The following is a 27,974-nucleotide window of genomic DNA, read 5'->3' as shown; positions in this document are numbered from 1 at the left end:
GGGTGGGGTGAGCAGACGTTCCAGCTGGTTGTCGAGTCACCCACTGTGCCACTTACAGCTGAGCCACCCTGACCCCAGCCTTCCTGAGCTCTGAGCTCAGCAGGCTGAGCCTGTTGAGTCCTCAGGTGGGAGAATCCCTTGTCACAAGGATGCCAGGATCCCCCACACAGACACTGACAGAAGTGTCTCAAATCGTGCACAGGCTAACAGAGCTGGAGCGCTGGGATCTGGGCAGGCTTCCCTCAGTGAAGCCCTTTGAACTGTATAACCCTGTGTCATCATCAGCCCATGCGCCCCGAGGGATGCGAATGCCAACTGCTCCAAGGGGAAACAATGAGCATCACTAACACGAACTCACACCTAGGTTTGTGAAACCAAGGAGAAGAGGGCGAGTCCTGCAGGGGGCTTCCTGAGACCGGCAGAGTCTGCAGCAGAGATGGAGGCTGCTGAGCTTCCTGCCCTCTGCTCACCTGGGAGGCTTCCCGGGCGAGCTGTGTCTTCACTGGGATAAGGTGATGAGAAAATATCCTGGCTGCCACTCGACTTTCATCTATACCCTGATCCCGGGAGCCTTGCAAACACATGATTCTGTACAGTCAGATTTCCATCGCTGTGACCAAATACTCGTGATAAATTGGTGCCAAGGAGGAGAGGTTTACTTTGGGCCATGGTCTCAGAGGTTTCAGTCCAGATCACTCGGGCCTGGGGCAGCAGAGACATCACAGCAGGCGCGAGGGCGCAGGCCCGTCCACCTCACGGCAGCCGAGGCAAAGCAAGGGGAAGGAACGGGCGGGTCGCAATGTGCCCTTGGAGGTACCAGTGACAGAACTGCCTCCCGCCAGCCCCACCTGCCGCAGGTGCAGCACCTCCCACGGCGTCCGAGGCTGGGGCACCAGGGACTCCAGTTGCTCATGGTGGCAGCTGCAATGACAGAGTCTTCCCTTACTCTCTAAAACCAGCGACCGTGAACGACATTATCCATCAAGTAGGCGCCTTCTACAGCTGCGTCCCAGCTGCGGCCCCGTGAATGCCGTCCGCCTCGCGCTGCAGGCAGACATGGTTGATAACCAGTTTGCAATAGGTAAGACCTATTTGCTGCTCCTCTGAAAGACAACAAAACCACCCCTCTTGGCCAGGGTCTGCCTGCTCTTCCGCGCTGTAATTCTCGGGTGCTCCCTAACTCCACGGGCCGTCCTGGTACTCTATTTCACTTTTGAAACTTTTAAAAAATGGACTCCATTACGCAGCAAAGAGATTTTCTCTGTTTTATACACAATTCACCAGTTAAGTAAACAGCAGAGTCTCAATCAACCAACTCGTAAGTTAACATATTTTTGTAAAAATAAAGCTTTCCAGAGTTACGCATGAGTTTTAATAATCAAACACTTCAGTCTTTCCCATGAGGCCAGAAGAATCCTTCCAAAAGCTTCCGGTAAATCCAGGAAGCAAGGTCCTCCCCGTCCTGCCCGGGTCCACAGCCCCTGGACACGCACCACCGGGCGTCCCTGTCTTCCAGCCACCAGGCTTGCAGCCCGGACGCCCCTCTTCTGGGAGTTCCCTGCGCCAGACAGACTCCCACCGACCGGCAGCAACTGCTCTCACGACTTCCCCAGTCTTCCTCTACCCAGGTTGTACACAACATACCGAGATCGTGCAGCGCTGTCCTCGCTTCCGAGCTCCCATCTCCAGTCTGGAGCCCGTGTCTCCCCCGAACGGGAGGAGCTGAGCCTGGAAGCCCCTGGCCGCCTGGATATCACCACTTCCGAGGACCAGCACGAGCAGCCATGCACTTTCTATTGCATTATTTACATATCTTGGCACAGATGTCACGTTTTGTCATCTCTAACACTTGCATAATTGACCTGTATTAGAATGTATCCGTGGCTGGCTTGTCTGGCCTCCAGTCCTGACATACGATTTTCCTGGAGGGCACAGCCGGGAGTTTATTCGGCCGATGAACACTTTCTCAATACAGGGAGAGAGCGCAGCCAGGCTCAGGACAGGCGCACGGCCAGCAGCCTGCAGGAGTGTCTCCTCTCTCCTCCCTTCTCTTCTGTCTTTCCTTTTTTCCTCTTTCTTAGTGCATTAGGAATTGAACTCAGGGCCTTTGCAGTGAGCTACATCCTTACACCCCCAGCCTTTTAACAAAATCTGACACAAAGTCTCTCTAAACTGCCCAGGCTGGGTTGGAACACGCAACCCTCCTGCCTCAGCGTCCCCGGATATCGGGGTCACAGGTCTGCACCATCAGGACCGGCGTGTTTTGGGGGTGAAAGCGAGAGCTGAGGACGCGTGCCAGACAGAAGCACACATGCTGTCCTGGGCAGGGACGGGGTCAGGGCGGCTGACACCCCAGCCCGAGCCCCGAGCCCGAGCCGGCTGTGGGGCGGGGCCTGCAGGTGGGGCCGGGCCGGGCCGCCTCGGAGGAGCGAGTCTCCTCCGGTAATTAGCCCGAGCCTAGCCCTCGCCCTCGCGGTGTTGAAGTCCCTCTTCCTGCCGGTCCGCTGGAAGCACTGCTGTGCATGGCCCCTCTGAGTCCCAGAAGGAAACCAGACGCCTGCCCCGCCCGAGGCCTGCAGTCCCCGGGGGGCCCCTAGCGTACCCGGAAGGCGGCGGCCCGCGACTCGCGGGCCGGGGCGTCAGCGTCGCTGCGGCCCAGGCAGCAGCACAGCAGCCAGAGCCAGCGCCAGCGCGCGCTCCTCTGCATCCTGCCGCGCCCTCCCTCCGCGGCCCGCGGCCCTCTCCCGCTCTCCGCCGGGCCACCCGGAGTTTCCGCGCGAGCCTGCGCGCTCGGGTTTCCGGTTTCGCTTTGCACCCGCTGGCGAGCAGCCGAGGCCGGACCCCGACGTACGCCGCCGGGCCAGAGGGCGCTCTTGTCCTGCAGAACTGGGCCCTGCTTTGCTTCCGTTCCCTGGAGAACGGGCGGTGGGGCCTCGCGGTTTCGCTCCCCGCCCCGTGCAAGCGCCCACACGCGTGTGCACACGCGCCCCCCACCCGAGCTGGGGCCGCCGTGCTGCGGAGGAGGCTGCGGGGCGGGGCTCCACTCCTGCTCTGCGGGGTGCGGCCCAGCAGCTGCAGGGGCCTGGCGCGGAGGCCGCCAGGAAAGCACCGCTCACTTTGCCGCCTTCCTGCTCGGCTCTTCATAGCCAGCCTCACGCTCCCTTCTCCTGGGTTTCACTGTTACATGATTTTATCATTATTCATTATATTTATTACTTTTTCTCTTTTCCAACCGGGTCACGTCATTCACCCATGCTGGGGTGGAGACAGCAAAAGCAAAGCTGCAGATGAGTGGGCGTGTTCCCGCCACACCGCAGGTTAGGGATTTGTCCTGGACTGGAGGCCCTGGCCTAGGGCTCGGTGACTCACACGTGCGTCCGTCTGTCGTCTGTCTGCAGTCTCCGGTCGGGGACAGTGGGAGGCGGGGGACTGGGCCTCTCTCTCCCGAGCCAGCCAGGCTGCTTATGCTTCGCTCTGCTGCACACCCCTGCCGCCAAAGGTCCAAGGGAATGCGGCGGCCCAGGGTTGGAGCCAAATAAACCATTCTTCTTAGTGAATTAATTGTCTCGGGTGTTTTGCTACAGAGGCAGAAAGCTGGCTGATACAGCTGGGCCAACAGTCTCGGAAAGCTCTGCTTACAGCTCTGAGCCGACAGCCTACACAGGGGTGGCCATTGGGGAGCAGTGTTGTCCCCTCCGGCCCCAGGTGCAAGACCAAAGTAGAGAGCCCTTGTTTGGGGAGGATTGAAAGATTTAAGAGGACAGAGAACGTTCACCAACGCCAGGCCCCTTGGGCACCTGCTCCTGCACGGTCGCACAGACACGAAGCTGGTCCTCCCGGGCCTCCCCACTTAGGACTATCTGATCATCTACTTTGGACAAGGCTTCCACGCTCGCCGACCGTTGGTGCAGTGGCTTTGGGTCTTTAAGACCAACATGTGCAGTGTATCTTTAGCTTTTGCCACACAGGCTGAGTGACAGGATTCTCTGGTCGCAGAACGGGTAATAAAAAGCATGTACACCTGCTGTGGGTAGCAATAGCAAAGGCACGGGAGTTGGCTTGTTTACATCCCTGATGAGTGGTAAGGTATGCTGCTCTTGGAAGACGTAGTGATAAATATTCAATTAGAGGGTAAGTCCGAAGATCAATGTTCACACTGAACTCACAGCTCTTCTGCTCCTGCCCTTTTCTTACAACTCACTCGAGCCCATACAGATCCTATTGTTTATAAAAACTGAGCCCATAGATCCCACATTGACAGTCCTCTGAATTAGGAAATTCAAATGAATGCAGTCATTCTTTCCTGGGAGAATTGATATTGTAAAATAAATTCCATTTGAAACAAGCTTACTTGAGAAGGTTGCACCTGTAAATGTTTACTGAGCACTTACTAAGTGTCAGGCACTGCTAAGAGAAAGATCTCTGCCCTTATGGAGCTGCCTTCCAGGGAGAAGCCATGTGGTGGTTATTGGGAATTTTAAGGGGCAATAAAACAGAATGACAGTCAGGAGTGGGGGTGTTGCCATTCAAAGAAAATCCTTCCTAATGAGGAGACTTAGAGCAAAGACCTAAGGAGGAGAAAGCTAGGTTTGGTAGCACACACCTGTAACCCCACGTGGGGATTGAGGAGGCCAAGGCAGAAGGATCTCAAGTTCTAGGCCAGCCTGGGCAACTTAGCAACTTAGGAAAACCCAGTCTCGAAATTAAAAAATGAAAAAGCCTGGGGAGAGAATGCGAAGGCCCTGGGCTTGATCCCCAGTATCTGAGAAAAAGAAGGTGGAGGAGGGTGAGCCACTGGGTATTCAGGTCTCTGGGCAGAGAAGCTGAGCTCGAGGAATAGTCACGGCATAGGAAGTATGTTCGGCCTGTTCCGGAAAGAGAAGGAGTGGGTGTGGATGGTACGGGGAGAAACACACAGTGCAGCCTTAGGTCATTTAAGAGGGAGATTAAAATGATCTATTAAAGGTAAACAAAACAACTTCTAAGTGGGTTGAAAGGCTTTAACCTGGAGAAGTAGAAGTGACAAAATCTGTAGTATGTGATACCTTGTAGGAGGATGGAAAATGTCAGTTATTGCCAGACGGTGCGTGGTGCTTTCTTCAGCCTTGTATTAGTTATCCATTGTTGCATAAAAACCTAAGTCCAGAATTCAGTGGGTTTCAAATACTGATTTTTAAGTGACCTGGTTCTATGGGAAGGGTGTCTGAGAAAGCTCAGTGCTGGCTCAAGTCTCCCCTATGAGCACACAAGCTGTTGAATGTGGCCGCAGTTTCCTGAAGATTTCTCAGAGCTGGAAGGTTTGGTTTCCAGCTGTGTGGGCAGCAGTGAGGCCCTGAGACGGGTCCAGGCTCTGGGTTAGGATGAGCACAGCCTTGCAGATGTGCACCCTGTGCAGAAGACAGGCAGCCACAATCACTGACGATCACAGGAAGATGTGCTCAGGGAGTCTGTGCCGACCAACGTGGCACCAGCCCACAAGTGGTGCCGCGACGCAGGGAAGTAAAGAGCACAGCACACAGATAAATCAGGCTTCCAGATTTTCAAGGCTGCACACCCCAGCCCAGGGGCTTCCCTCTGGACTTCCAGGTGAGACAGACAGGAATGAGTGGCAGGATGCTGAGTCACCAGGGGCTCTGAGCATGCGTGGCCCAGAATCCACTCTGATTAGATCACACGAGTGAGATGCCCTGGGTATTTAGGAGCCTCGAGGAGGGTTTGAGTGGAAAATGTCACTGAAGGAGGAGGTGAGCCACTCCCAGTGCACAAGAGGAGGCTTCTGGGCCGCTGTACCACCCCTGCCAGCACAGAAGAGGTGAGTCACCCAGGTGCCAGCAGCACCCCCCCCCTTCAAAATGGGAAGACACGTAAACAAGTCTGAAAACCAGACTTCCAGATGCCTACAGCAAACCCAAAGGAAAACAAGGAGGAACACTCTGATACTCAACCACCTCGACTCCCTGAACTGGCAACAAAAGAGGATCTGGAAAAAATGAAATCAGAAATAATTACTCAGATAACAGCAAAGATTTTGCTCATGGTGCAAGACATGATTAATAAATCTAGAGAGGACACAGATGAAAAAATAGAGGAGCTGAGGAACATGATGGAATTCCAACATAGGAAACAAATGGAATCCATAAAACAGATGCAAACAGATTTCTAGGAGATTAAAAACTCCATTGAAAGCCTATGAAACAGAATGAGCCAATGTGAAGACAGAATTTCAGATATAGAAGATAAGATTGCAATTAGTGACCAGGAAAAGAAAACTTGCTTTAAAATAGTAAGGGAACACGAGAAATCAATCCAGCAGCTGTTAGATGATGCAAAGAAGAATAACATAAGACTGAATGGAGTCAATGAAGAAGCAGGAGAGAGGGCAGATGACATAAAAAAACTCACTCACAGAGTGATGGCAGAAAACTTCCGAAGCAGGGGAAAAGAACTTGACATACAGATATAGGACTCCAACTACCCTTGATCAAAAAAAATCTACACATAGGCATATAATTGACAAGATTCCAAAAGCCCAACAGAAGAACAAAGTTCTACAAGCAGTTAGAGAAAAGAAACAAATCATATACAAAAGAAAGCCCATCAGAATGACAGTGGACTTCTCAATGCAAACTCTCAAGACAAGAAGAGCTCAGAGTGATGTATTTTAAGCCCTAAAAGAAAACAACCTCCAACCCAGATTGATGTACCCTGCAAAACTATCTTTCAAAATTGATGGAAAATAAGATACCTTCGTGACAAAGAGCACCTTAGGAACTTCATGAATACCAAACCGGCACTCCAAAAAATTTTAGACAATACCCTAGGAAAAGACAATGAGGATCACAACCCCAGGAAGCCCAATAGAATGAATCCATTGGGCATGACAAATTAAATGCAAAGGGGGAGAATCCAACAAACAGAAAAAGTCATGACAAGGATAAGTCAATGTGTATGAGTTATAACCATCAATGTTCATGGTCTCAATCAAAAGAAATAGACTGGCAGAATGGATCAAGAAGCAAGTTCCAACAATATGCTGCATACAAGAAACACATTTAATTCAAAAAGAAACTTACAGTCTGAAAGTTAAAGGATGGAAAACAATACTCCATGTTACAGGAACCCGAAAAAATGCAGGAGTAGCCATTCTCTGATCCCAAGAATTTCAGAAAAGGGATAGTCAACTTGTATGTACAAATCTATTGTGAACATGTGTTTTCATTCCTCTCAAGTAAAAACTTAAGAACAGGACTGTTGGTTCTTAACAGTAATACAAGAAATTTCTATATTGTTTTCCAAAATGGTTTTATCATTTTACATTCACATTAGCAGTGCTAGAAAGTTCTAACTGGTTCGCACCTAAGATGACATTTGTTCTTTTAAAACTTTTAACTTCATCTCCCTAATGAGTGTATAATTCAATCTTGTTATTGCTCATGATTAGTATTTTTCTGATTCTAGTGTTGCACACCTTTCCTTGTGCTGTACTGGCTATTTATCATCTTCTTGTGTCTACTTTTAAATTGGGTTGTCTATTAATGAGCTGTAAGAGTTCTTTATATATTCTGGTCATAGGTTATATGTATTGTAAATATGGTCTGTTTAAGGACTACTTTTCATTTTCTTAATGTCATTTATAGTTCTAATTTTGATGGAATCTCATTAACAATTTTTTTCTTTTATACATCATGTTTTTTGTATCCTAGGAGATTCTTGGCTACCCTAATTCATAAACATTTTCCCTTATAATTTATTCTTAAAGTTTTAGTTTTAGTCTTTCATATTTAGGTTCATAGATCCTTTCAAGTTATTTTTATGTATGGAAATAAAGGGTTGAGGTTAATCTTTTACATACAGATACCAGGTGTTCTAGTACCATTTGTTGAAAACACTATCTTTTTCTTTGGTCTTGAATTGAGTTTATGTTCTATGAAATGTTTTTGTTTGTTTGTTTGTTTGTTTTTGGCACCTGGGATCGAACTCGGGTCCCTGTGCTTGCGCAGCAGGCCGCGAAACCACTGAGCTAAATCCCCGGCCTTATGTTCTATAAAATGTTAATGTTAAATAATCTTTCAAAACTCAGTGGACCATATACGTGTGGTTCTATTTCTAGATTCTCTGTTTTATTCCAATGATCTATATGTCTTTCCTTACCCCAACACTGCCTTGATTACTGTAGCTTTAGAGGAAGTCTTAAAATTAGGTACTAAACGTCTTCCAACACTGTTTTTTTTTCTTTTTACTTTTCTAGGTCCTTTGTACTCCTACATAACGTTTAAATTTCAATATCCAGTTCTTCATTTATAGCAAGTACACACAGACCTGAATTTTTACATATACCTTGTGTTTTCTAATCCTGCAAAATTCAAGTACAAGTTCTAGGAGCTCCTAGAGATTTCTTAGTATTTTCTCTGTAGATGATCATTTCATCTACATATAAAGATTTTGCTTCTGCCATGCCAATCCTATCCTAGTTGTGTCGTTTTATTGCCAGACTATTTTGGTGGGGACTAGGTTTCAAAGTTTAATGGACAGATAAAGGGTAAGCATATGTGCCCTTGTTCCCCACCTTAAGGAGAAAGCATTGTATCTTCTCCATTCATATAAGGCATTCTCGCTGGAAGTATGGAGTACATGTCTTTAATCAGTTGAGAAGTTTCTATTCTACTTCTAGTCTCCTGATAGCTTTTACCATGGACAGCTGTAGAATTTAGTCCAATACTTTTTCTCCAACTAGTGACAGGATCATATGGCTTTTTCCTTTCCTCTGTGAAAATGATGACTTTTGGGGATGGATCTTCCAGTGCTGAACCAACACTGCCATCCCTATAACAAAACCACTTTCTACATCCTGCCAGATCTGACTTCTAATAGTTTGTTTTGTTAAACAAATTTCTATCTATGTTCATACATTTTTCTTCTATTATCTTTATCCAGTTTTAGGATTAGCACAATGTTGATTTCCTAAAATGAGGGGAGAAGTAAGTGTTCCTTCCTTTTTTTTGCTTTAATTGTTTGATATAATTTATCAGTTAAAATGTATATGAGTCTGCTGTTGTCATACAGGTAGGTTTTCAAGCTAGGAATATACTTTCTTTAACAGGTGCTATTCAAATTTTGTATTTCCTCCAGAATTAGTTTCATTAATTTGTCTTCCAAGGTACTTCTTAGAAGTTGCCAAATCTATTTCAAAAAAGATTTTTGTAATATGCTTTCTATATCCTTTTAAATTCTGTAAAATCTGTGGTAATATCTTCTAGATCTTGATATTGTAATTTTAAAAATGTATAATTGATATTGTAAAATAGGAAGAAAAGGTCTGAAGGAGTAGGGGAAGTGGAAGGAGTAGGGAAAAGGAAAGAAGAGAAAAGAAAAATTATGAGAAAAGGAAAAAAATGGAAACAAAGTCTCTGTAAATAGGGAAGGGTGGAGGGGTGAAGGGAGGGCAGGGGAAGGCGAAAAAAATAAGAACCAAGAGCCTCATGTAAAGGTACAAGATCCCAATGATGAATGCAACTGTATTTTATACCTAAAATGTACCAATAAACTTAATGGGGAAAGAATAAAAAGAAATTGTTACTGAAGGTCAGGCCACGGAGATTTCCTGGGCCTCCATTATTTGACTTTTTTCCTCTGTTAGAAGACTGGAGGGAGCACTGGCTCAGGGCTGTGGCCCACACTGAAGTGGTACAGACGGGGTGGCCTCCAGCCCCACCTGCTCTGCCTTGGCTGGGCCTCCCCAGTGTGTGCTTGGACAAAGCCTGCAGAAGCATGGTCTCTTCGGAGGGCAGCGGGGCAGTGACAGCACAGGGTTAGTTATGCAGGTGTAACTGGGGCCTCTGCTTCTCAATCCATCCACTCTGTGCTGCATCCCCCTGGCTCCTTGTCACTCTGAATGGACCTCAGAAAGCCCCGCTGCTCAAGCACACATTGATCCTTCCACTCAGTGAGCTCCCAAGTCGCAGGAGCCACCATAACCATGTCATCAGCTTCAGGTCGTCAAATGATCTGAAACATAAGCGAGGAAGATGCAGAGCTTATTGGGGGGAACTGAATGGATACTCATTTGTAAGAGACTAGTTGTACGGTGGGTGTTTGGGGGATTTGAGGGATTTTGCATCCCTGCACAACCTGAGACTGAGCCGCAGGGTTTCAGAGGATGGAGCTGCTGATGAGAAGGAAGGGTGTCCGTGATCTCTAACTCTTACAAGGATCCTGCAGGGCAGGATTTCCCACTCTCCTTTGTGCAGCAGGAAGCTGACCCATGTACCACAACAGTTAGGGAACTTAGGAGAGGCCCTTAGCAGCAAGGGGCCGCGGTGAGACGCTTACTGGTTGGTCCATCCTCAGAGCTCAGAGCTCACGCCAGGTCAGGTGCTTCACAGCTACAGTGCTGCTTCTTACTATAATTTTTAAATTTTGTTGGTTTTCTTTAATCAAACTTCGTAGTGCAGTAGCAGCTTCCTGTGTTTTCATATAGCTTTGGGGAAAGCATGCCGTTCAATAATGCATGTGTATTTCCCCTGAGTTGAGCTGTGTGGGTTTTTTGTGGGGCTTTTTTTGGTTTTTGTTTTTTAATTTTTTCCCCTTTTTTAGGGGAAGAAATATTATTCTTCCAGGCATCTAATTGCCTAGAGTTTGGGTTGAAAGATATGATTATCTTTAATCTTGGCTTCTGCCTCTGAAAGTTTTGCTTTTATTGTTTTTGCTGTTGTAGTTAATTGGGTTCCCACAGTTATCTCAGTTACACTTAGTCCCTTCTGTCACCGACGTTCCAGGAGGATGATGCAAATTCTGAACCAGAAAATATGCCCCCTCAGTTACATATTCTAGATATTAAATCTTCTACATAGTCTACATGTATATAGTACTTAAGTTTCTGCATAAGACATAGTCAAACTCCATTTCTGGCCAAAAGAGAAGAAATGCTGACCGATCTCCTAGGTGTAAGGGGTGAGATTTGTCAAGAAGCCCCAGAGGGGACTCTCCTCAGTGTCCCAGCTGCAGGCTCTGGGGGTCAGACAGAAGTACAAGAAGATGGAGGAGAAGGAGGCCCTGCCCTAGCCCGCGGAGAAGGATGAGGCCACAGGTTTCCTCTTCTCTGAATGCTGAACACAAAGCCCCAGGAAGCACCTGAAACCAGGAAGGGTTTCCATGGAAACCTCAGCCCGTTTCCATGTTTCTGTTCTGCTGACATCTGAATAAATGGGAGTAGAAGAACGCTTTGGCTCTGCTGCTCACACAGAGCACTAAGGGGTTTATCTTAGAGTCATTATTAACCTCTGCAACAAACAATGTCGCTTCTCTCCTCCTGTGTCACAGCACCCCACAGGCCTGAGCAGCTCTGAAAAATCTGGGTTGGCAGTCAAGAGCAATATGGTTTTGCATGACTGTTATTTATTGTGGGAGCCTGAAACTTTCTTCCTCGTTTGTGCAGTAATTTTAAGTAGCAAGCGATTGGCATTTTCTTGGTCTAAGAAAATACTTCCGGTATATTTTAATGTGCTTAGCTGCTAATGACTAAAGCTACTTCCTGCTTGCATAGCTCTCCGTTCTCTTCAGGTCAGGTGGAGCTGGCCAGAACCACATGCCTTTTGACCTCTATTGCCTGTGCAGTTGTCACCTTATCCCCAAGCAGACATGTAGGAAGGAGGCTCACAGACAGAGGACAGATGTGGAAAAATCACCTGAGAAGGAACTCATCTGAGAGTGGCCCCTAACCTTAGTCTGTAATCTGTAACTTGTTTATTTACCAATTTCTTTCTTTTGAGACAGGGTCTGGATAGGTGGCTCAGGCTGGCCTTGAACTCACCACAATCCTCCCGCCTCAGCCTCTTGCTGGAATTCCAGGGGTGCACCCCCATGCCCAGGTTTTGTACCCTATTTTTAAAATTATAGAAAATCCGGTAGCTCTGGTAGACATCACAGAGGTGGTTAGCACTGGGATGATTTTGCACGTGTGTGCGACAGGGTTTGCCATACAGTCCAGGCAAGGGTGAGCTCGCTGAGTGTCCCTGTGGCCTTCTGGTATCTGTCCTCCTCCTTGGCCTCTGGAGTGCGGGGAGCACAGGTGTGCGTCACCAGCCCCGCCTGCAGAGCGATTTCGTTTCCTTGGCTTAGGAAACTGCATGGTTTAAGGGCTTTTCATTTGGTCACCGTTTTCAGTGTCACATGTGTGCCCTGCAAAGGTAACGCTTGGGCCGAGACTCCAGGCAAAGCCAATGACACAGGGAGAAACACACTGTGTTCCTGGATGGGTACAAACGTAGGTTTGCTACTTGTCATGGGCTTCATGACCTTAGGGTAGTTATTTGTCATTTTCAGACTTAGTCACATTGTATAGAAATGAGAAATAATAATGTCTAGTTCTGGTGTTTTATGTGGTTAGAAATAAGGAGCGAAAAGTTCTTGCATCACAGGAGGTGGCTCATTGTCGTAGTTGTTATCATTGGGTTGTGAAGTTTCCTTTTGAGGCAGGATTCAGAACTGACCTTAGATTTACTGTCTTCACTTTAAGTCCTGGTAACAATAATTTCATGTCTGAAGAGAGTAAGGCTTCCTTTTCTTTCTTCTTAATGGCCTTCTTTGCTAATGCCAACCAAGCTGTCATTCATACCCGGGAACTCGGGTAATTTCCTAAGGACCTTCACTTGCCTAGGTTTCATAAATACTGTAATTCCCATCCAGCTGTAATCTGCATTGCCAAGACAAAAGGTCTGACATCCCTATCTTAAAAGAGGAGGGGTTTATTTCAGGTCAGTTTCTGAGGTTTTGGTCCATAGTGGGCTGGCTCCAAAGAAAAAGCAAGCTGTAATACATACACATACATATATATATTTGTGCCTAAGATGACTGTAAAGTGCATGCACTGCAAACGTGGGCCACTAATAAACAAATGCTAAAGAAGGGGGTGCGGCTGAGTAAAGCTGCTCAATGCACAGCAGCCAGAAGGGGGTGAGCAGGGGGATCTGGAGAGGGAGGGCCGGGGACCGGACGTGGTGCCCAAGGTCAGGGGCCCACGACCCCCAGACACAGGGACTCCACACGCCAGCCCGGCTGACAGTGGAAACGGCCCGTCCGATACCCTCACCGACTCAGCAAACAGGATCTTGCTTCTGACTGCATTTCCACAGTTGAAGGCATTTGGAGGGTAAGGTTTGGGGTTTGGAGTAGAAAAGGGAGGCACCTCAGCACCGGAAGACAGTGTGTGCCAGGGCATTTGGGGAGAGGGAATGCGGAACGGCAGCGCGACCCCCACTCTTGTCTTTCATGGCTTTTCCCCTCTTGGAGTGGAGAATCTCTTCTTGCTTTCAAAACCAAAATTAACTTTGTAATTTCTGTGTGAATTAAAACGCACCTACTGCTCACCTGTTTCATAGTCATCCCCTATTGATACAAAAGTTTAAAAACTTCTCCTTGATTACCCAATTTCAAATAGAGGCGCTGGGGAGTAGTTCAGAAGCACCTGGCTTGCTTGGCCTCCCCAGGCCCTGGGCGCCTCCCCCAGCACTGAGCCCGCGAACATGCAACGCGGAACCGATGCTGCCACACTCTGACAAAGTGGCAAAGTCTGAACTGCTGCACAACGGTTACGCACTGGCGGCACAAGGTATTTTCTCTCATTATCAGGCCACGTCATGACTGGTAACGAAGACTCGGTACCAGATGGAAATATTGTTCAAGTTAAAATTAAAATGTGTCCAGTCTCTGAGCGCCCATTTTCAATGAAGCGTTGTCTTAAAATAGCTTTCACACATCGCTTCTTGTCACATTTCCAAGCACTTGATGCCGCTTTCCTTATAAATGTCTCCAGAAACAGAGCACAGGAGAGAACGGGGCCTCGAGGGGCCAGCACGGCTGCCTGAGGGACAGCAGCACCATCTTTGCCACTGAGTCTCACAACTTGAATTTGAAGCTGGCCGTGTCTCATAGTGATCCTGACTTCTTGGCACATTGACCTACTGCACTGTAATTTCCTCATCTAAAAAAAGATAGATTAAAAAAGAACCAAATGAGATGAAATATGTAAATACTCTGTAATGCCTAGCACACAGATAATGCCCATAAATTTGAAGTCCTTGCCATAGAGAGCAACATTGAATCTCTACGGATCGGTAAATGCTTGGAACGTTTTGTGCATAGGTGCTTCCAATGGATCTGATTTGGTTAGCGACTCTGTGTGAAATTTTATCTTCAAGTGTGGGCTTTCACTTACTCCTTCAAACAAAACCAAACATATTTAAAGGTTGGAGCAAACATTTGTGGGCCACTCCACGTGTGACCACATGAGGGCAGCATGGTACCTTTAAAGCAAGGCAGGTGGGGCGGGAATCTAGTATTAAAGTCAAGAGAAAATCATGGATACAAAATTAAAACTAGAAGATTCCGTCGTGATCCTCTTATCCAAACTTCCACTCTGCAATTGCAGGAATTGCGCCCAAGGAGGACAATTAGCAAGTCCAGGGACACACCGATGTCTTCGCAGGTAGAGCAAAGCCCATCCGTTGGGAATTCTGCTCTCCGAGCACCTGGGTATCTCAGGTGACTTTCTGTTCTGTGTGATGATGATGGTGTGGAGGAAACCGAATATTTCTGATAATGAATGAGCCACGGGAAAGCTCTCTTTCGAAGACATGGAGAAATAACTGGGTAGAACCTCATTTCTGGGAAGACTTCGGTGTCCCTGCAGGCAGAAGAGGAACCGTGACTCCTCGCGGTGGGCATTAGTCTTTTGCTCACAGCCTTGTCTGTGAGTCGCCTGGAAGGGCAGCGCTGTCTCCCAGAAGCAGCAGCCAGCAAGGGAAGGAAACTGATTTTTGCTTTTGCCTGGACATTTTGCTTTCCTTTTCGACCTGTGTTCCTCAGCACCCTGCCTGCTACACAGCACACAGTTACACGCACGGACACGCAGAGGCACGGAAGCAAATACCCAGTGGCGCCGCAGCTGTGCGTGGAGGGAGGCGGCTTTCTGCCCACAGCTCTGCCCTTCCGCACTGCGGAACGCCCACAGGTCGGCGACAGAGGGGAACAGGGAGGTCCCTGCGCAGCCCGCCTCCTTCCCTCGGCCTCCTTAGGATCGTCCGTCGGTCGGAGGCCTGAGGAAGACAAGTCTGACCGAGAGAACTCTCCCTGCCTGCCTGCTTCCAGTGGGGACAGTGGGGTTCTTCCTGCCTTCAGGTTCAAGTGGACACATCTGGTTTTCCTGCCTCCCCCGACTGGCCTCAAACTACTCGTCAGCTGCCCTGGTTTCCAGGTTTCAGGTGCAACCTGCCGCTAAGTCATCAGCTCCATCGCGCTGACTGGCCCTGCCTGTGGTCTGGGACTGGCTGGCTCCCGAACTGCACCCTTGAATTCCTTCCAATAAATCTCTTTCCAATTGGTTGACTTCGCAATAGCAGCCATTCTTTCTGGAGTGAGGTGGAATCTCAGTGTGTTTTCATCTGCATCTCTCTAACGACCAGTGATGTTGAACATTTTTTCATATTTTTATTTACTGTTTCTACTTCTTCGTCTGAGAAATGTTTGTTCATTTCAGATGCCCATTTTTGGATTGGGTCTTAAATTTGGGGGCTCTGATTTTTTTGAGTGCTTTATATGTTATAGATGTTAGTCTTTTGTCTGCGGAACTGCTGGCAAAAATTTTTCCACACTGTGGGTTGTCTCTTCACTCTTTAGTGATTTCTTTTTTCTGTGCAAAAGCTTTTTAAGAAGATGAGATTCCATTTGTTGATTCATTGTATTATTTCCAGTGTGATCAGGGGTTTGTTCATAAAGTCTTTGCCTACATCTATATCTTCAAGAGTTCTACCTATTCTCTCTTCCAGTAGATTTCTGTCTTAATACGTAGGTCTTTGATCCATTTTTACTTTAGTTTAGTGCATGGTGAGAGAGGTACAGTTTTAGTCTTTGGCATGTAGAAGGCCAGTTTTTCCAGCACCATTTATTAAAGAGGCTATCTTTCCTCCAGTGAGGGTGTTTGGCTCCTTTGTCAAAGATGAGGTGGCTGAGTGTCTGGAGTTGTTTCTGCATCTTCTAATCTGTTCCACTTATCCTCAGGTCTGTTTCTTTGCCAGTACCATGCTGTTTTTATCACAGTGGCTTTGTAGTATAGTTTCAAGTTGGGGATTGTGATGCCCCCATCATGTCTCTGTTGCCTAGAATTGCTTTTGGTATTCTAGGTCTCTTCTGGTTCCAAAAGAATTTTAAAATTATTTTCTCTCATTCTTTGAGGGATGCTGTAGGTATTTTCATTGGGATTGCATTAAATTTGTATAACAATCTTGGGAGTATGGCCATTTTCACTGTACTGGTTCTTCGTATCCAAGAACAAGGGATGTCTTCCCATGTTCTGACATCCTCTTCAATTTCTTTTATCAGAGTGCTGTAGTTTTCATTGTAAAGGTCTTTTACTTCTTTCATTAATTGATTCCTATGTGTTTCTTTTTTTTTTTCTATGCTATTGTGAAAGAGTTTGTTTCCCTACTTTCTCTCTCAGTGAGTTTGTTATTTGTGTACAGGAAGGCTATTGATTTTTGAGTTTTGACATTGTAATCAGCTAAGTGGCTGAAATTAGTTATTAAATCTAGAAGGTTTTTTGTGGAGTTTTTGGAGCTTTCTATGTAGAATATCATGTCATCCATAAATAATGATAATTTAACTTCTTCCTTTCCTATCTTTATTCCTTTCATTTCTTTCTCTTTTCTAATTGCTCTGGCTAATGTTTCCAGGACTATATTGAATAAGAGTGGTGATAGGGGACATTCTTGTCTTGTTCCTGATTTTAGAGCGAAAGTTTTCAGTTTTTAACAGTTTAGTGTGATGCTGACAAATGCTGGTGGGGCTGTGGGGAAAAAGGAACCCTCCACTGTTGATGGGAGTGTAGACTGGTGCAACCACTGTGGAAATCAGTGTGGATATTCCTCAAAAAACTAAATCTAGAGGTTCCATTTAACCCAGCTATTCCTCTATTGGTATTTTCCCAAAAGAATTAAAAGCATCATACCACAGCTATCCGTGCACACCCATGTTTATAGCAGCACAATTTGTTCTAGCTAAATATTGGAAACAGCCCAAGTGCCCATAAAGAGATGAATGGATAAAGAAGATGTGTTTTTTATATAATGGAGCACTACTCAGCCATAAAGAAGGATACACTTGAAACATTTCTAGGTAAATGGATGCACCTTGGGACCATACTCTTAAGTGAAATAAATCGGACACACATGTGTAAATATCATATTGTTTCTCTAGTGTAAGAAACCAAAAGTGTAAATTGAGGACCAAAATATATAATAGATATTGGGAAATGGGAAGAAAATGTTCAAATGGGAAGGGGAACAGGGAGGGGAGAGGAGGAAAAGAAGGAAGAGAAAAGGATAAAAGACAATAGAAGGAAAGAATAAAAACAAAGCTTTTGTAAATAAGGGGTGGAAGAGGGGTTGAAGGGAAGGGAAACGGGGGGAAGAAGAATCAAGACATATCATTTACAGGTACAAATTCCCTGTGATGAACGTGATCATTATGTACATCTTAAATGTACCAATTAAATAAGAAAGAGATGCAAGGAGGGGAAGGGATGAAAAAGAAATGAGTTATGGACATGCACCAACAGGACACAAGGAAGATAGGCATCATACACTATAAACAGAGACTAGTAAAACAAACAAACAAACAAAATAAATAATAAACCTCTGTATATAAGCATCTCACTGGCTCTTTTTCTGGAGAATTTTAACGTAGACACTCATCTTCAATATATTTTCAGTTGAAACTTGACTGTCAATTGTATAAGAATTTATAGATTAGAGTTGTACATTAATTCAACAAATAATCTGTTGAATATGGGATCCAGACCTGATATACTGACCTTGAATCCTTCACGAGCATTCTGATGTGTAGCAGTTAGTAGGCATTTAACAGATACATGTCCAATGAGTGAATCCAGAAATTCCATCAGCTTTCTTGTGAAAAAAATTAATTTCTCTCAGAGCAGCAGCATTTCCCTCCCCTCCGAGTGTGAGAAAGTGAAGGTTATGGCTTCCTGCAAAGACAGCGCTTATCATTTTGTTGCTAGGATACCTCTTGGTCTGATGCATATTGTCATTCTAGGCCAAAGGACAAAGAGACTCCAAGTGTGGTTAACTTGAAGAGGTTTAGTGGGGGTGCTACTGTTTAGTCAACACGTGAAATCAGGAAGTGTTAGTTTAATTCACTCCATTACGATTTGTGGTAATTTGACGGCATGGACACCCACATTTATAGGTCATATGTGAGATCCTCAGAGTGGTTTATTTGGCAAGTTTGCAGCAAGGGCAGAGGGTAGTGGTCAGTGAGGCCCCAGTCCCGGCAGCTCCTCCAACCAGAGGTGCAGTTAGGAACACACAGGCCCCGGGAGCCACCACAGCCTCTGTCCAGAGCCCGCGCGCCCACCCGCCCAGCAGCCCCAGCACCGGCTCCCTGGCCAGGGCCTCAGCTTGGCCTGCCTGGGTGTCTGCAGCCCCCACTCAGCCATGGGGGCCTCTTGTCCACATGGGGTCTGGAGACGTCACGTCGGCTCCCGCATCTTCACCTCGCTGGCCCTTCATTGTTTCTTCCTTTACATTCCACTTCCAGTGTCTTCCCCGGCTTTTTGATTTCTTTCCGCACATATAAAGACTCAGTTTCTTTTCCATTTCCCTGCTTATTTTCTTCATAAAACTTTGCCCGCAAAATGTATTTTCTTTTTGCTTTGCTTTGCTCCTTCCTGCTATATCTGTGATAGGTGATACTGGGAATTCTATGGCAAGGAAAGCCTGTTTATGCTGCTGCCTCTTGAGCTTTGCAGTTCCAAGTGGCTGTTACATAGGAGATGAACAGTCTATGTTCACCAAGATGACTGATTATGATCCAGTAATATGAAAATTCATTTCCTGAGAATCAGAATGTCATATTTTAATCTGAAAATATGGACAAGAATTAAATAAAAATTAAAATTTGAGCTATACTAAGTGTCTTCTAAGTTGAAAATTGCTATTATTTAGATTTGTTTGTTAAATTTGTATGGGATTTCTTAATGTTCAAATTGGAAGTTTTGCATGTGTACAATGTAAGGATCAGTTTTGAATGAAAAGTATGTGCTTCTTAAATTAAAAAATGACAAATTGGGGACTGTCTCTAATATTTAATATTAGTTGAATGGAATAATATCAGTTATATGAAACCTTAATATTTGGTGCTTTGCTATCATGAGAATGAGGTTACCAACATAAGGATAAGTGTCATCTGATAAGAAAATATAAAACTTCATGGCAGAGATCAGCACAAAAATATAAACTATTGTAATCCACTGAATTTCATGATTTCTCTGGTTTTTAGGAAGCCCAACAGCTTATATTTACTTGACATTGTAAATAAAATATATACAAGATAATGTAATATTCTTTAAGTATATTGATTATGTAGTCTACTTTCATAGCACATTTCCACTGATGCACGAGTTTCATCTCGTGAGAACACTCATTATTCTCCTTTTGAGTGGATTGGCTGTTTTAGTGACAGAAAGCACAGTCTCGTGCGTGGTGCTGGCTGGGCTGTCAGTGCTTCACGGCCATGGGTGAGCCCCACCGAGGGGAGCCTGGGTGCAGCTCAAGTGAATTCGAGGAAAGGATTTAGTGCGAATGAACACGTGAGGCATTGTCACAGCTGCCTCGATGTCCCGAACTGATTCAAAATGTTCATTCTTCATGGTCACTCTGCCTTCCGGAGAGAGCTAGAAATTGTGCAGTGCCAGATCTGGGGAGTAAGCCAGAGGACACATAACAGTTTTCTAAGTCTGCCTTTCCACTGGATGACTCACAGCAGCAGCATTCACTGTATTTTTTATCACAATTTGTAAAGACACTCACAAAAGAGAACTTCCAGAACTGCTTCAGAAAATGGCAAGAATGATGGGATAGTGTGTTGTGGGCCAGAGGGGAGTGTTTTCAGGGAGATTATGGCAACGTGTCTGTTACTGCAATACATTAAAAAATTTAAGCATTCACTGCATTTTTCAATCGCCCCTTGTATGGGTGAAGCTGTTGATTCCTTCAATACAAGAAGCCTGTTGCTATTCCTCTGTATTATAACAGGATAATCTTTATTACTTTGCATGCAATTCATGGCTATTAACCTATGTCTCTTCCAAAGAGGGGAAGAATTGCAGCAGTAATGTCGTTTCTAAGGCACCTGTGTGCTGCAAAAAAGCTATGCCTGCCATGTTTGTGCTATTAAGATGCTAGCGTTTTTATTAATGTGGATCAGCGCTTCTCTTTAAATTTCCCTCTGTAATTTTCAACACCATGAAGGCAGAGACCATCGCTTGGATACAAGTTATCCGCTGCCCATCTTGGAAAAGTTTGTGAAAAGTGTGCATCGGTACTTGTTGCCAACTGCCCCACATGTTGCTTGAATGAATCCTGTCTTTGTTTTCAGCTAATAATCTTTCTTGGAGAAGCAGTGCGAGTTGCTGTTTAGAACCAACCGTTCTGTCAGGAAAGCATGAAGAAAACTAACCTTCTCCGAGAGCGGAGTGATATGTAGTTGCTGGGAGTCCACATCTACTGTCTCATTTAGTCCTTACAATTAGTTGTGTCCTGCCCTTTTTATTCAGCTACTGAAGCTGAAGGAAGTGACGCTATCAGAGTTGCATGGCCCACGAAGGAGGGCAAGGGGATACAATTTAGGTAAATACAGTAACGCTTGAGCCCACACTTGCTGGACTCCCACTGCACTGCTCCAGGTGAGGGTGTGCGGGTGTAATCCTCCTGCAACTGCCTCAGTCCCTGCTTTGTTTTGCACTTCTAATCTAGCACGAAATTCACCCGCTAGTTACGGGGTTCCTTAATCCCATGTCAAAGATGTACGGTGATTCTTTGTCACTGCAAGCAGTAACTCCTTACTAAGAATAAAACTAACGGGGGCCGTCTGCCTACCCTGAATTTCCTTTGTTTGGGATGCGCGTGGTTGCCATGGAGGCCCCCACGCATGAGCGCTTCATCACCAGCGCTGCGGTCTGGAGGGCTGCGGGAAGTGAGGACCCTGTCTGTTCCGGAAGTGAGGGTCCTGTCGTCTGCTCCGTGGCTGTGGCTCGCGGCCTCCCGGACGCCTTCCGTCCTGACACCTCTCAGTGGGAGCGACGCCTCCTGTTTGTGTGCCTCTGTCGGGTTTCTGAGGTCGCGTTTCCACTTCCACTGTAGGCAGTGAGCGGAGGGAGGAGGACGGGGCACGGCGCGGGAGGGCACGGGGAATGGGCTCTAACTTTGATCTTTAACCTGCAGATTTGGAGGAACTACCCCCAAGGCAAGTGCTGACTGGAAGTTTATTCACATTTTTCCGCCTTAAGAAATCCAAGATGCTGAAAACAAAGGTTAAGTTTTCTGATATTTTAGCGACACCTTTAGCTGCCTTAAATTTGATAATTGCTCAGTTTTGAAAATGGATCTTTAACGCTGTGCTCGGTGTTTGATTAAATCTCACTAGTACACTCAGTGCTTGCCTACGTCTGAGTCACTCACTGGCTCTGTCATTAGAGCTTGGGCTCACTTGTGTCAAGTGTCTCCTGTACACCCAGTACTCCAATGTCTTCATCCCGGGAGTCAGTCAGGGACAGTCCTCTTCAACCACAGAGAGTCAGAGTTTCATGTCTTAAGACTTTCTGTGCTCTTAGTCTTAACTTTATGTCCATTTGGAACTTCTTTCTAATGGCATATGTGGAACAATTTAAATGACCTGGGACTCATTCCCACCAAGGAGAAGGTGGTTCCAGAGCAGTGGGCAAAGCACCAGTGGCTCATCCACGTAGACAAATATCTCTGAGTTGAAAAGGAAAAACCGAATCAAACAGAAGAAGGGAGCTACAGACTCTATTAGTAATGTGTTAGGATGGAGAGGTTTAGTTCAAGTACTTTCTATACTTGAGACCAATAAAAGGGGTGAACTGAGAAGTAATAAAATCCTGGAGAATACTTGGACGTTTTTAAGTCCCAACTTTCGAAGACAGATTTCTAACATTCCTCAGAGGTCTCACATTTTAATCTGAACTTTCAGGATTGGGCCTCTGGCTTCTAACTGAAGACCAACTGAGGGGGCTTATTGGACAGATGATCAACCAATCTCTATTTTTGTGAAGTTTTCACTTTGTTTCTTATAATAAAGATCAGTACTCTTTCTTTTGCTTTCAACTCTATATTTACCAAGTAAAAGAACAAATGCTTTATAAATGCCAGTGGACAAGGAAATATCTAAATTATCCCACAGACTGCCTTATTGACAAAAATGGTGGTTTTCTGAATGAAGTTTTCTGTTAGAATGCCATAAAAAAATGAGGCAACTCAAAACATTTAACTACTAGATATTGTATAAATGTCTGAATATGAAAAATGAAAGGTGATTTAAGGTTTCCAATGAATAATACATAACAGTATAGTGTGTATCAAGTTAAACTTAGGAACACTGCAGTGTAAGTTTTAGATTTCCATTTCACCACAGTAAGTCCAGGCTTCGATATATAGCCAAAAGAGAATACAATGTTACAGAGACATTATTCAAATTTCCTTGGTTGCCCCTGTGGCCAAGTGAAGGGCCCCTTGCTGAGCTGTGCGGAAGGTGGCAGTTGGACATTCAGACACTCCAGCCTCATTGGCTGGTTCTGAAAGGGAACGGAGACTTCGGGTTGGTTGGTGAATGCAGAAAGCTGACTGGACAAAAGCTGCTTAAAAGCACCTACTCTAAATTCCCAGCACCCATTAAAGTGACCCAGTGAGCAAGGTGATTCCATTAGCTTCAGCACCTGTTTACTCTTTTGAGGTGAAAGGATACATGTAATCTCCCTGATTCATTTTCAAATGAAATATATCAACTTCTTTTTGGTATTCCTATGAGCCTTCCCTTACAAGCAGTATATCCATCCTACGGAGTGGTTATTTGAAAAGCTCAGTGGGTAAAAGCTCTTTGAACTGTGTTTTGCTTTCTAGTTGGATGAAACCATCTGAAAGTCTATCCTCCATTTTCTTTCAATGACAATAACTCAGTTTGACAGTCTGAACCCAGAGAACTATACATCACAATGTGAGCTAGAGTCGGCCAGACATTTAAATGCTTTACCAGCCCTGAACTTACAAGATGATTTTTTTACTTCTATTTTGTTTGTAGTCTGTTCTTCAAGGTAAGTTCCCATGGAAAGTGGCTGCTTTTGTTCTATATGGAATTCAGTTCTATTTATCAGACAGACAACATATTTCTTTCTCATTTGTTACATTGCAAAAACAGTTTAGGAGCCCCAAAAGTAACCATGCATTCTTTTTCTTTTGATATTCATTCATTTTTAAATTAGTATCAAACAAGATGCCTACCACAGACATCAAAATCAGATACTTGATACATAAATATAAATTATGCACATAAAAGTGGGTGGAATTTTGTCTATGGAATAGAAAATACTAAGACTTGCTTGGTATGAGTCTAAATGAAAGATACTCTTTTTCCATGATTAATCTTGATGTTTCTGAAACTGCTCTGATGTAAAATCCATCACTATTAGACATTATTCATACCATGAATATAAATCCGAGAATTTGATTATGTATCGACAACTTCATTTAACTTGCTGGAAAGGAGTTGCAGTCAGAACATGGAGTATATATTCCTGTTTTCTCCTCTGCTCTAATTACTTCCTGGCTTTCTCAGGCTTCTTTCCCAAATTGAACAAAGGCTATAACCTGATAAGACTACCTTGGTCTCTCCATTTTTCATGCCAAATGTTTGAGAGTTTATTAGTGAACTGGATTGGCTCAGCAATGGGGGCTTTGTTATAACTAGCATTTAACTGAAGCAGTTGTGTATAAGCAAAACCCTTCACTTCACTGCTTAAAACCTTCTTTGCATCTTAATGGGCGAGAGGAATTTCCCGAAGAGCAGTTACATTTTCATCACAGCCATCAAGAGGTAAGAACAAGAACCGGAGGGCCCAGAGGAAAGGAGATTGTCACAGAACATGAAGCTAAGAGAATGTGACACCTGGAAAGATAGCTCAGAATGTGATATGTGGAAATGAGCCTGAGAGAGGAAGTAGCCAAGATACCACAAACATTCCAATGGTTTGCCTCTTCTCTTAGAATCAGATTCAAACTATTTTCTTGAACATACAAAGCCCACACCAATGATTTTCCCTTTTGCTTGAATGTCTGAACCTGACGCCTGAAGTTCAGAATTCAGTGCCTGAACTTCATCCCTGGAGGCTGTGATCTCTTTCAACCCCAGGGAATGAATCCTCTACTAGCGTCAGATCCACCACTTAATGATCAGAGTGATCTAGCCACTGCCTCCCTTCCAGACCCAATTTCCCGGTCACATTCCCTTCTGTTCATTGGGCCCAGCTGGCTGCTCCCTGCCCTCCCCCTGCCCAGGGACTGTGGTTTCCCCAAAGCATAATTTCTCCGAGGGTAACTTGCTGGTCTCCGTGCCTGGGCTAGGCTTTCTGAGCACTCACAATTTTGCTGCTGACTCCATGTAGCTCATACCTTGTGAGATGTCTTAGCCCATGGTATGCTGCCCCACAAACCTATGAGTTCTCCTCCTTTAGCTGAGGAATCTGAGGCACCAGACTGGATGTGAGGTGCATGCATGAAGCGGAGCTGGGCTTCGAATTGATGTCTCCCTTCCTGAGAGTCCAGAAGCTCTACGCTGTCCAGCTGCCTCTCTTCTTCTCCTTCAGATCATTTAAGCCTGCATCGAAATATCATTTTAGAGAAGCTTTGTGTGGCCATCCCATCTAAAGCCTCCTCCAGTACACTCTTATTACGATCTATTGGTCCTTTATGCTGCAGTCATAATACTCATTTATGTATTTACAGATACATGAAGGTTTTCCTCTCGTTCAAGGTAAATTCCATATAGGTTGACAATATCTACTTATTCACCACTGTGTCCTTGTCACCATAAAAAAGTTACATAAAAGACTTGATAAATCTGAATTAAAGATTTCTCATGTAAGAATCATTCAAGGGGAAATGAGATTGCTTCAGACATTGTTCTGATGTGTGTCTGCCAAGTGATTTCAGGATTTGAAATGCCATGGGCGTGCCAAGCCTGAGGAAGGTTTGGTTTTATGGACCAAGCCCACTATTGAGCATCCCTGGCCAGAGGCTTCATGATGGATGCTGAGCTGCTTCCTTTGTGCTGTGTTTCCTGGCGATCAGTACTTATACCATGCGGGGTTTTCTTCTTCAGCAGAACCTGGCTGCCGCCCCTCCCCACAAGAGGAGTCCTGAGAGCATCACCCTTTGAGATGGCCCGATCGCCTTGCTGGAAGGGTTTGGGTCCTGACAGCTCTGGTCCAGCAGCCCCGAGTGAAGGCCTCTGGCAAATCTTCCTGCTCTTCAAAGTCCAAACAAGAAGATCACTCCTCCACCACCTTTCACACAGACAGGTAGGGAAGCAATTCTTGCCACTGTCACTCCAACTTGGGACAGTGAGCTTGGCTGTCCTCGTGAGCCAGGATGCAGGGTGTGAGCCAAAATCTTGGCAGGAGCATCCAGTTGTGCCAGTTGCTAGCCATGTGGTCCTGTGTTGGTTGGCTAATCTCTCTGTGTTCATGTTCTTTCTTTGTAAAGTGGGTAATAATAATGCCCATTTCATAGACTATTTGCAGGGAAAATGACTTCATATATATCAAATTTCCTATATTTGTGAAAATAAAAAGAACAGGAGGTTGCCTCCTAGGTCTGTTTCAAGGATTATATGATTCAAACCATGCCTGAAACACTTGAATGGCATAGAGATAGTGTTAAGAAGGGTTAGTCAGAAGGGAAATTAGAGGGCTGGAGGCAGAGCGAGGACCACTCATGGCAGCTTAGAGCATGGCCCAGATTGTGTGAATGTGGAGCCATCTCAGCTTGAAATTCCTATATTCAAATATTGTCCTAATTTGAGTCATTCAAGCCAGACTTTTCTGTGTCCTCCAGTGACAGTCACCTTAACTGACATGCTGCACATGACGGTGGGAGTCAGGGGCTGACTCCCCTCATAGCCAAGGCTTCAGGCCATGGACTTCTTCCTGTATGGCAGTTTGGTTTAGAGTCTGTTTAGGATTAGGGAAGAACCTCTATTCATACTGAACATTTAGCTTTCGCAAGAGAGGAGGTGACCATCTTGATGTTCTCAACTTTAACCGCTAACAGAGCCAACATCAACAGCAGGGTAAGGCTCTGCATACTGTTAACTGTCCTACCATCCTGTAGGATTTACAAAATCTTTATCTTAGGCTAAAGCAACAGGAAAAGCTTAGGCATTTTGTTTTCTTCTAAATCTAGCTTCTATGATTAAAATTCTAAAGTCCAGAACATTCAATGTTTAATTATCTACCAAGTACTGAATCTCATTCAAGCAAAACCTTTGTGATTGATGGGTCCAGCTGTGACCGTTGTGCAGCCCAGATTTTCCTTTGGCTCTCAGAAGTCAGCTGTGCAGCTGTCATCTGGAACTTTAGAACGCACCAGAATTAAAATGCCAGAGCTATTTTACAGGCTCGTCTGTGTCCACTGGAGAGATGGCGTTCTTCAGGGGGACTTCAATACAATTTGTTACATATTTGAGGGATGCTGTAATCAGTCATCATTTTTCGTTTCTCTTAAATTCCTGGATTAGTTTGATTGAGCAGTTTAGAAGGGGCTTGTCTCAGGAGACCCTTTTCCCCTTGCAGAATATTATTCAATGAAGTCCCATTTTGCCCCTGCCTACCTAGTGCTGCTCATGAGATCTAAAACTTTGCAATGGGATTCCTGTTTTGTCCATTCCCACAGTATGTGAAAATTATTAGGACGATATGGGAGGAAGGGTCAGTTCAGAGTCTTGCTCACCAGGGCAGCCTTGGTCATGGAAGAGATGAAAGATCTGCATGCAGAAGGCTCTGTTTCTGTTTGAGTCTGGGGAGGAAAGAAGTTGGAACAGCAGGCTGCAGCTTTTGAGTCACCCCTGTGTTTCCTCACTGTACAGGGAAGGATAGGATGGTAATTTCCACAGCAATTAAGTGACAGGAAGGGTCTGGAGTTTGCAAATAGCTAATGAATGACAACTTTTTTGCATAACTTGACTTTAAATGATGTGCACACCCTTTTGTTTCTTGTACAGAGGTGTGCCTGTCCTAGGTCTGTAGAAATAAAGACAACTTAAATGTAGGTGTGGGTCTTGATGTCAGACCCTGAGGAAATGGATTGCTTGTTTGTTTCCAAGGTCACTTTTCCCAGGGGGAAGGAAAGGAGAGAACCATGGTCATTTAACTGGAAGGGCCTGCATTGTACAAGGTGAAGAAATTTCTTTCTGGCTCTTTCTTTGTGGAGTCCATAAACATTAATAATGTGGTCTGCTATATAAAAACGTGGCTTTCCTTTATTAAAAAATTTAAAGATATTTCTACTTAAACTCAAAGGGAGACTAAAGCCATATAACAGTTTAGCATGGGAATTTTTTTTTTGGTACCGGGGATCGAACTTGGATCCTTCTGCTTGCAAGGCAGGCGGCAGAACCACTGAGCTAAATCCCTGGCCCCCTAGCGTGGCAATATTTTTTGAAGTTGACCACATAGAATCTCAGCAAATGCTTGTTTCTCTTTTTAGCAATATTGAGAAAGAGCAGAATTCACTGTAGATATGTAGAAAGCTTGGTAACATATTTATTATAGTGCACATTAAGACTTTTCATTTGGAGACGATTCTGATGGAATAGAAAATGCTTAGAGCTGAGAGAGTTATTTATCAACATAAAATATCTTGACCTTTGCTGTTTTAGCTGAACTGAATTTTCAGCATGTGGCTTCCTTCTGATCAATTGTGTCTCTATTTCCTACTTAGAGCTCAGCCACTGATGCTTTCAATTCTTTTTATTCAGAGAAAAATGTTCTTGTTTGTGTTATTTTGGGGCTCTAAAGGTCAAAGGTTTGATTTTCTTCCCTAGTCATTGTTCCT

The 27,974-nt window shown here is 45.0% G+C and overlaps 1 protein-coding gene across 1 annotated transcript in view; it reads right to left on the bottom strand.

Moving 5' to 3' along the window:
- Positions 1-19,720, bottom strand: part of Ctso (cathepsin O) — a 47,023-nt gene extending 27,303 nt beyond the window's left edge. Inside the window, exons 1-3 of the mRNA XM_021247473.2 lie at positions 19,600-19,720; positions 3,776-3,922; positions 2,603-3,111 (exon numbers count right to left, since the gene is read on the bottom strand). Coding sequence (XP_021103132.1) covers positions 2,603-3,111; positions 3,776-3,922; positions 19,600-19,720 — 777 coding nt within the window. The remainder of the gene's footprint in view (positions 1-2,602; positions 3,112-3,775; positions 3,923-19,599) is intronic.
- Positions 19,721-27,974: the final 8,254 nt, after the last annotated feature.

This window comes from Heterocephalus glaber, unplaced genomic scaffold (genome assembly GCF_053883595.1).
Source record: "Heterocephalus glaber isolate CG9 unplaced genomic scaffold, H.glaber_assembly_v1.0 deba00001737, whole genome shotgun sequence".
Classification (NCBI taxonomy): Eukaryota; Metazoa; Chordata; class Mammalia; order Rodentia; family Bathyergidae; genus Heterocephalus; species Heterocephalus glaber.
Note: the sequence above shows the minus strand (reverse complement) of the source record. Positions and strands in the feature narration are given on the sequence as shown.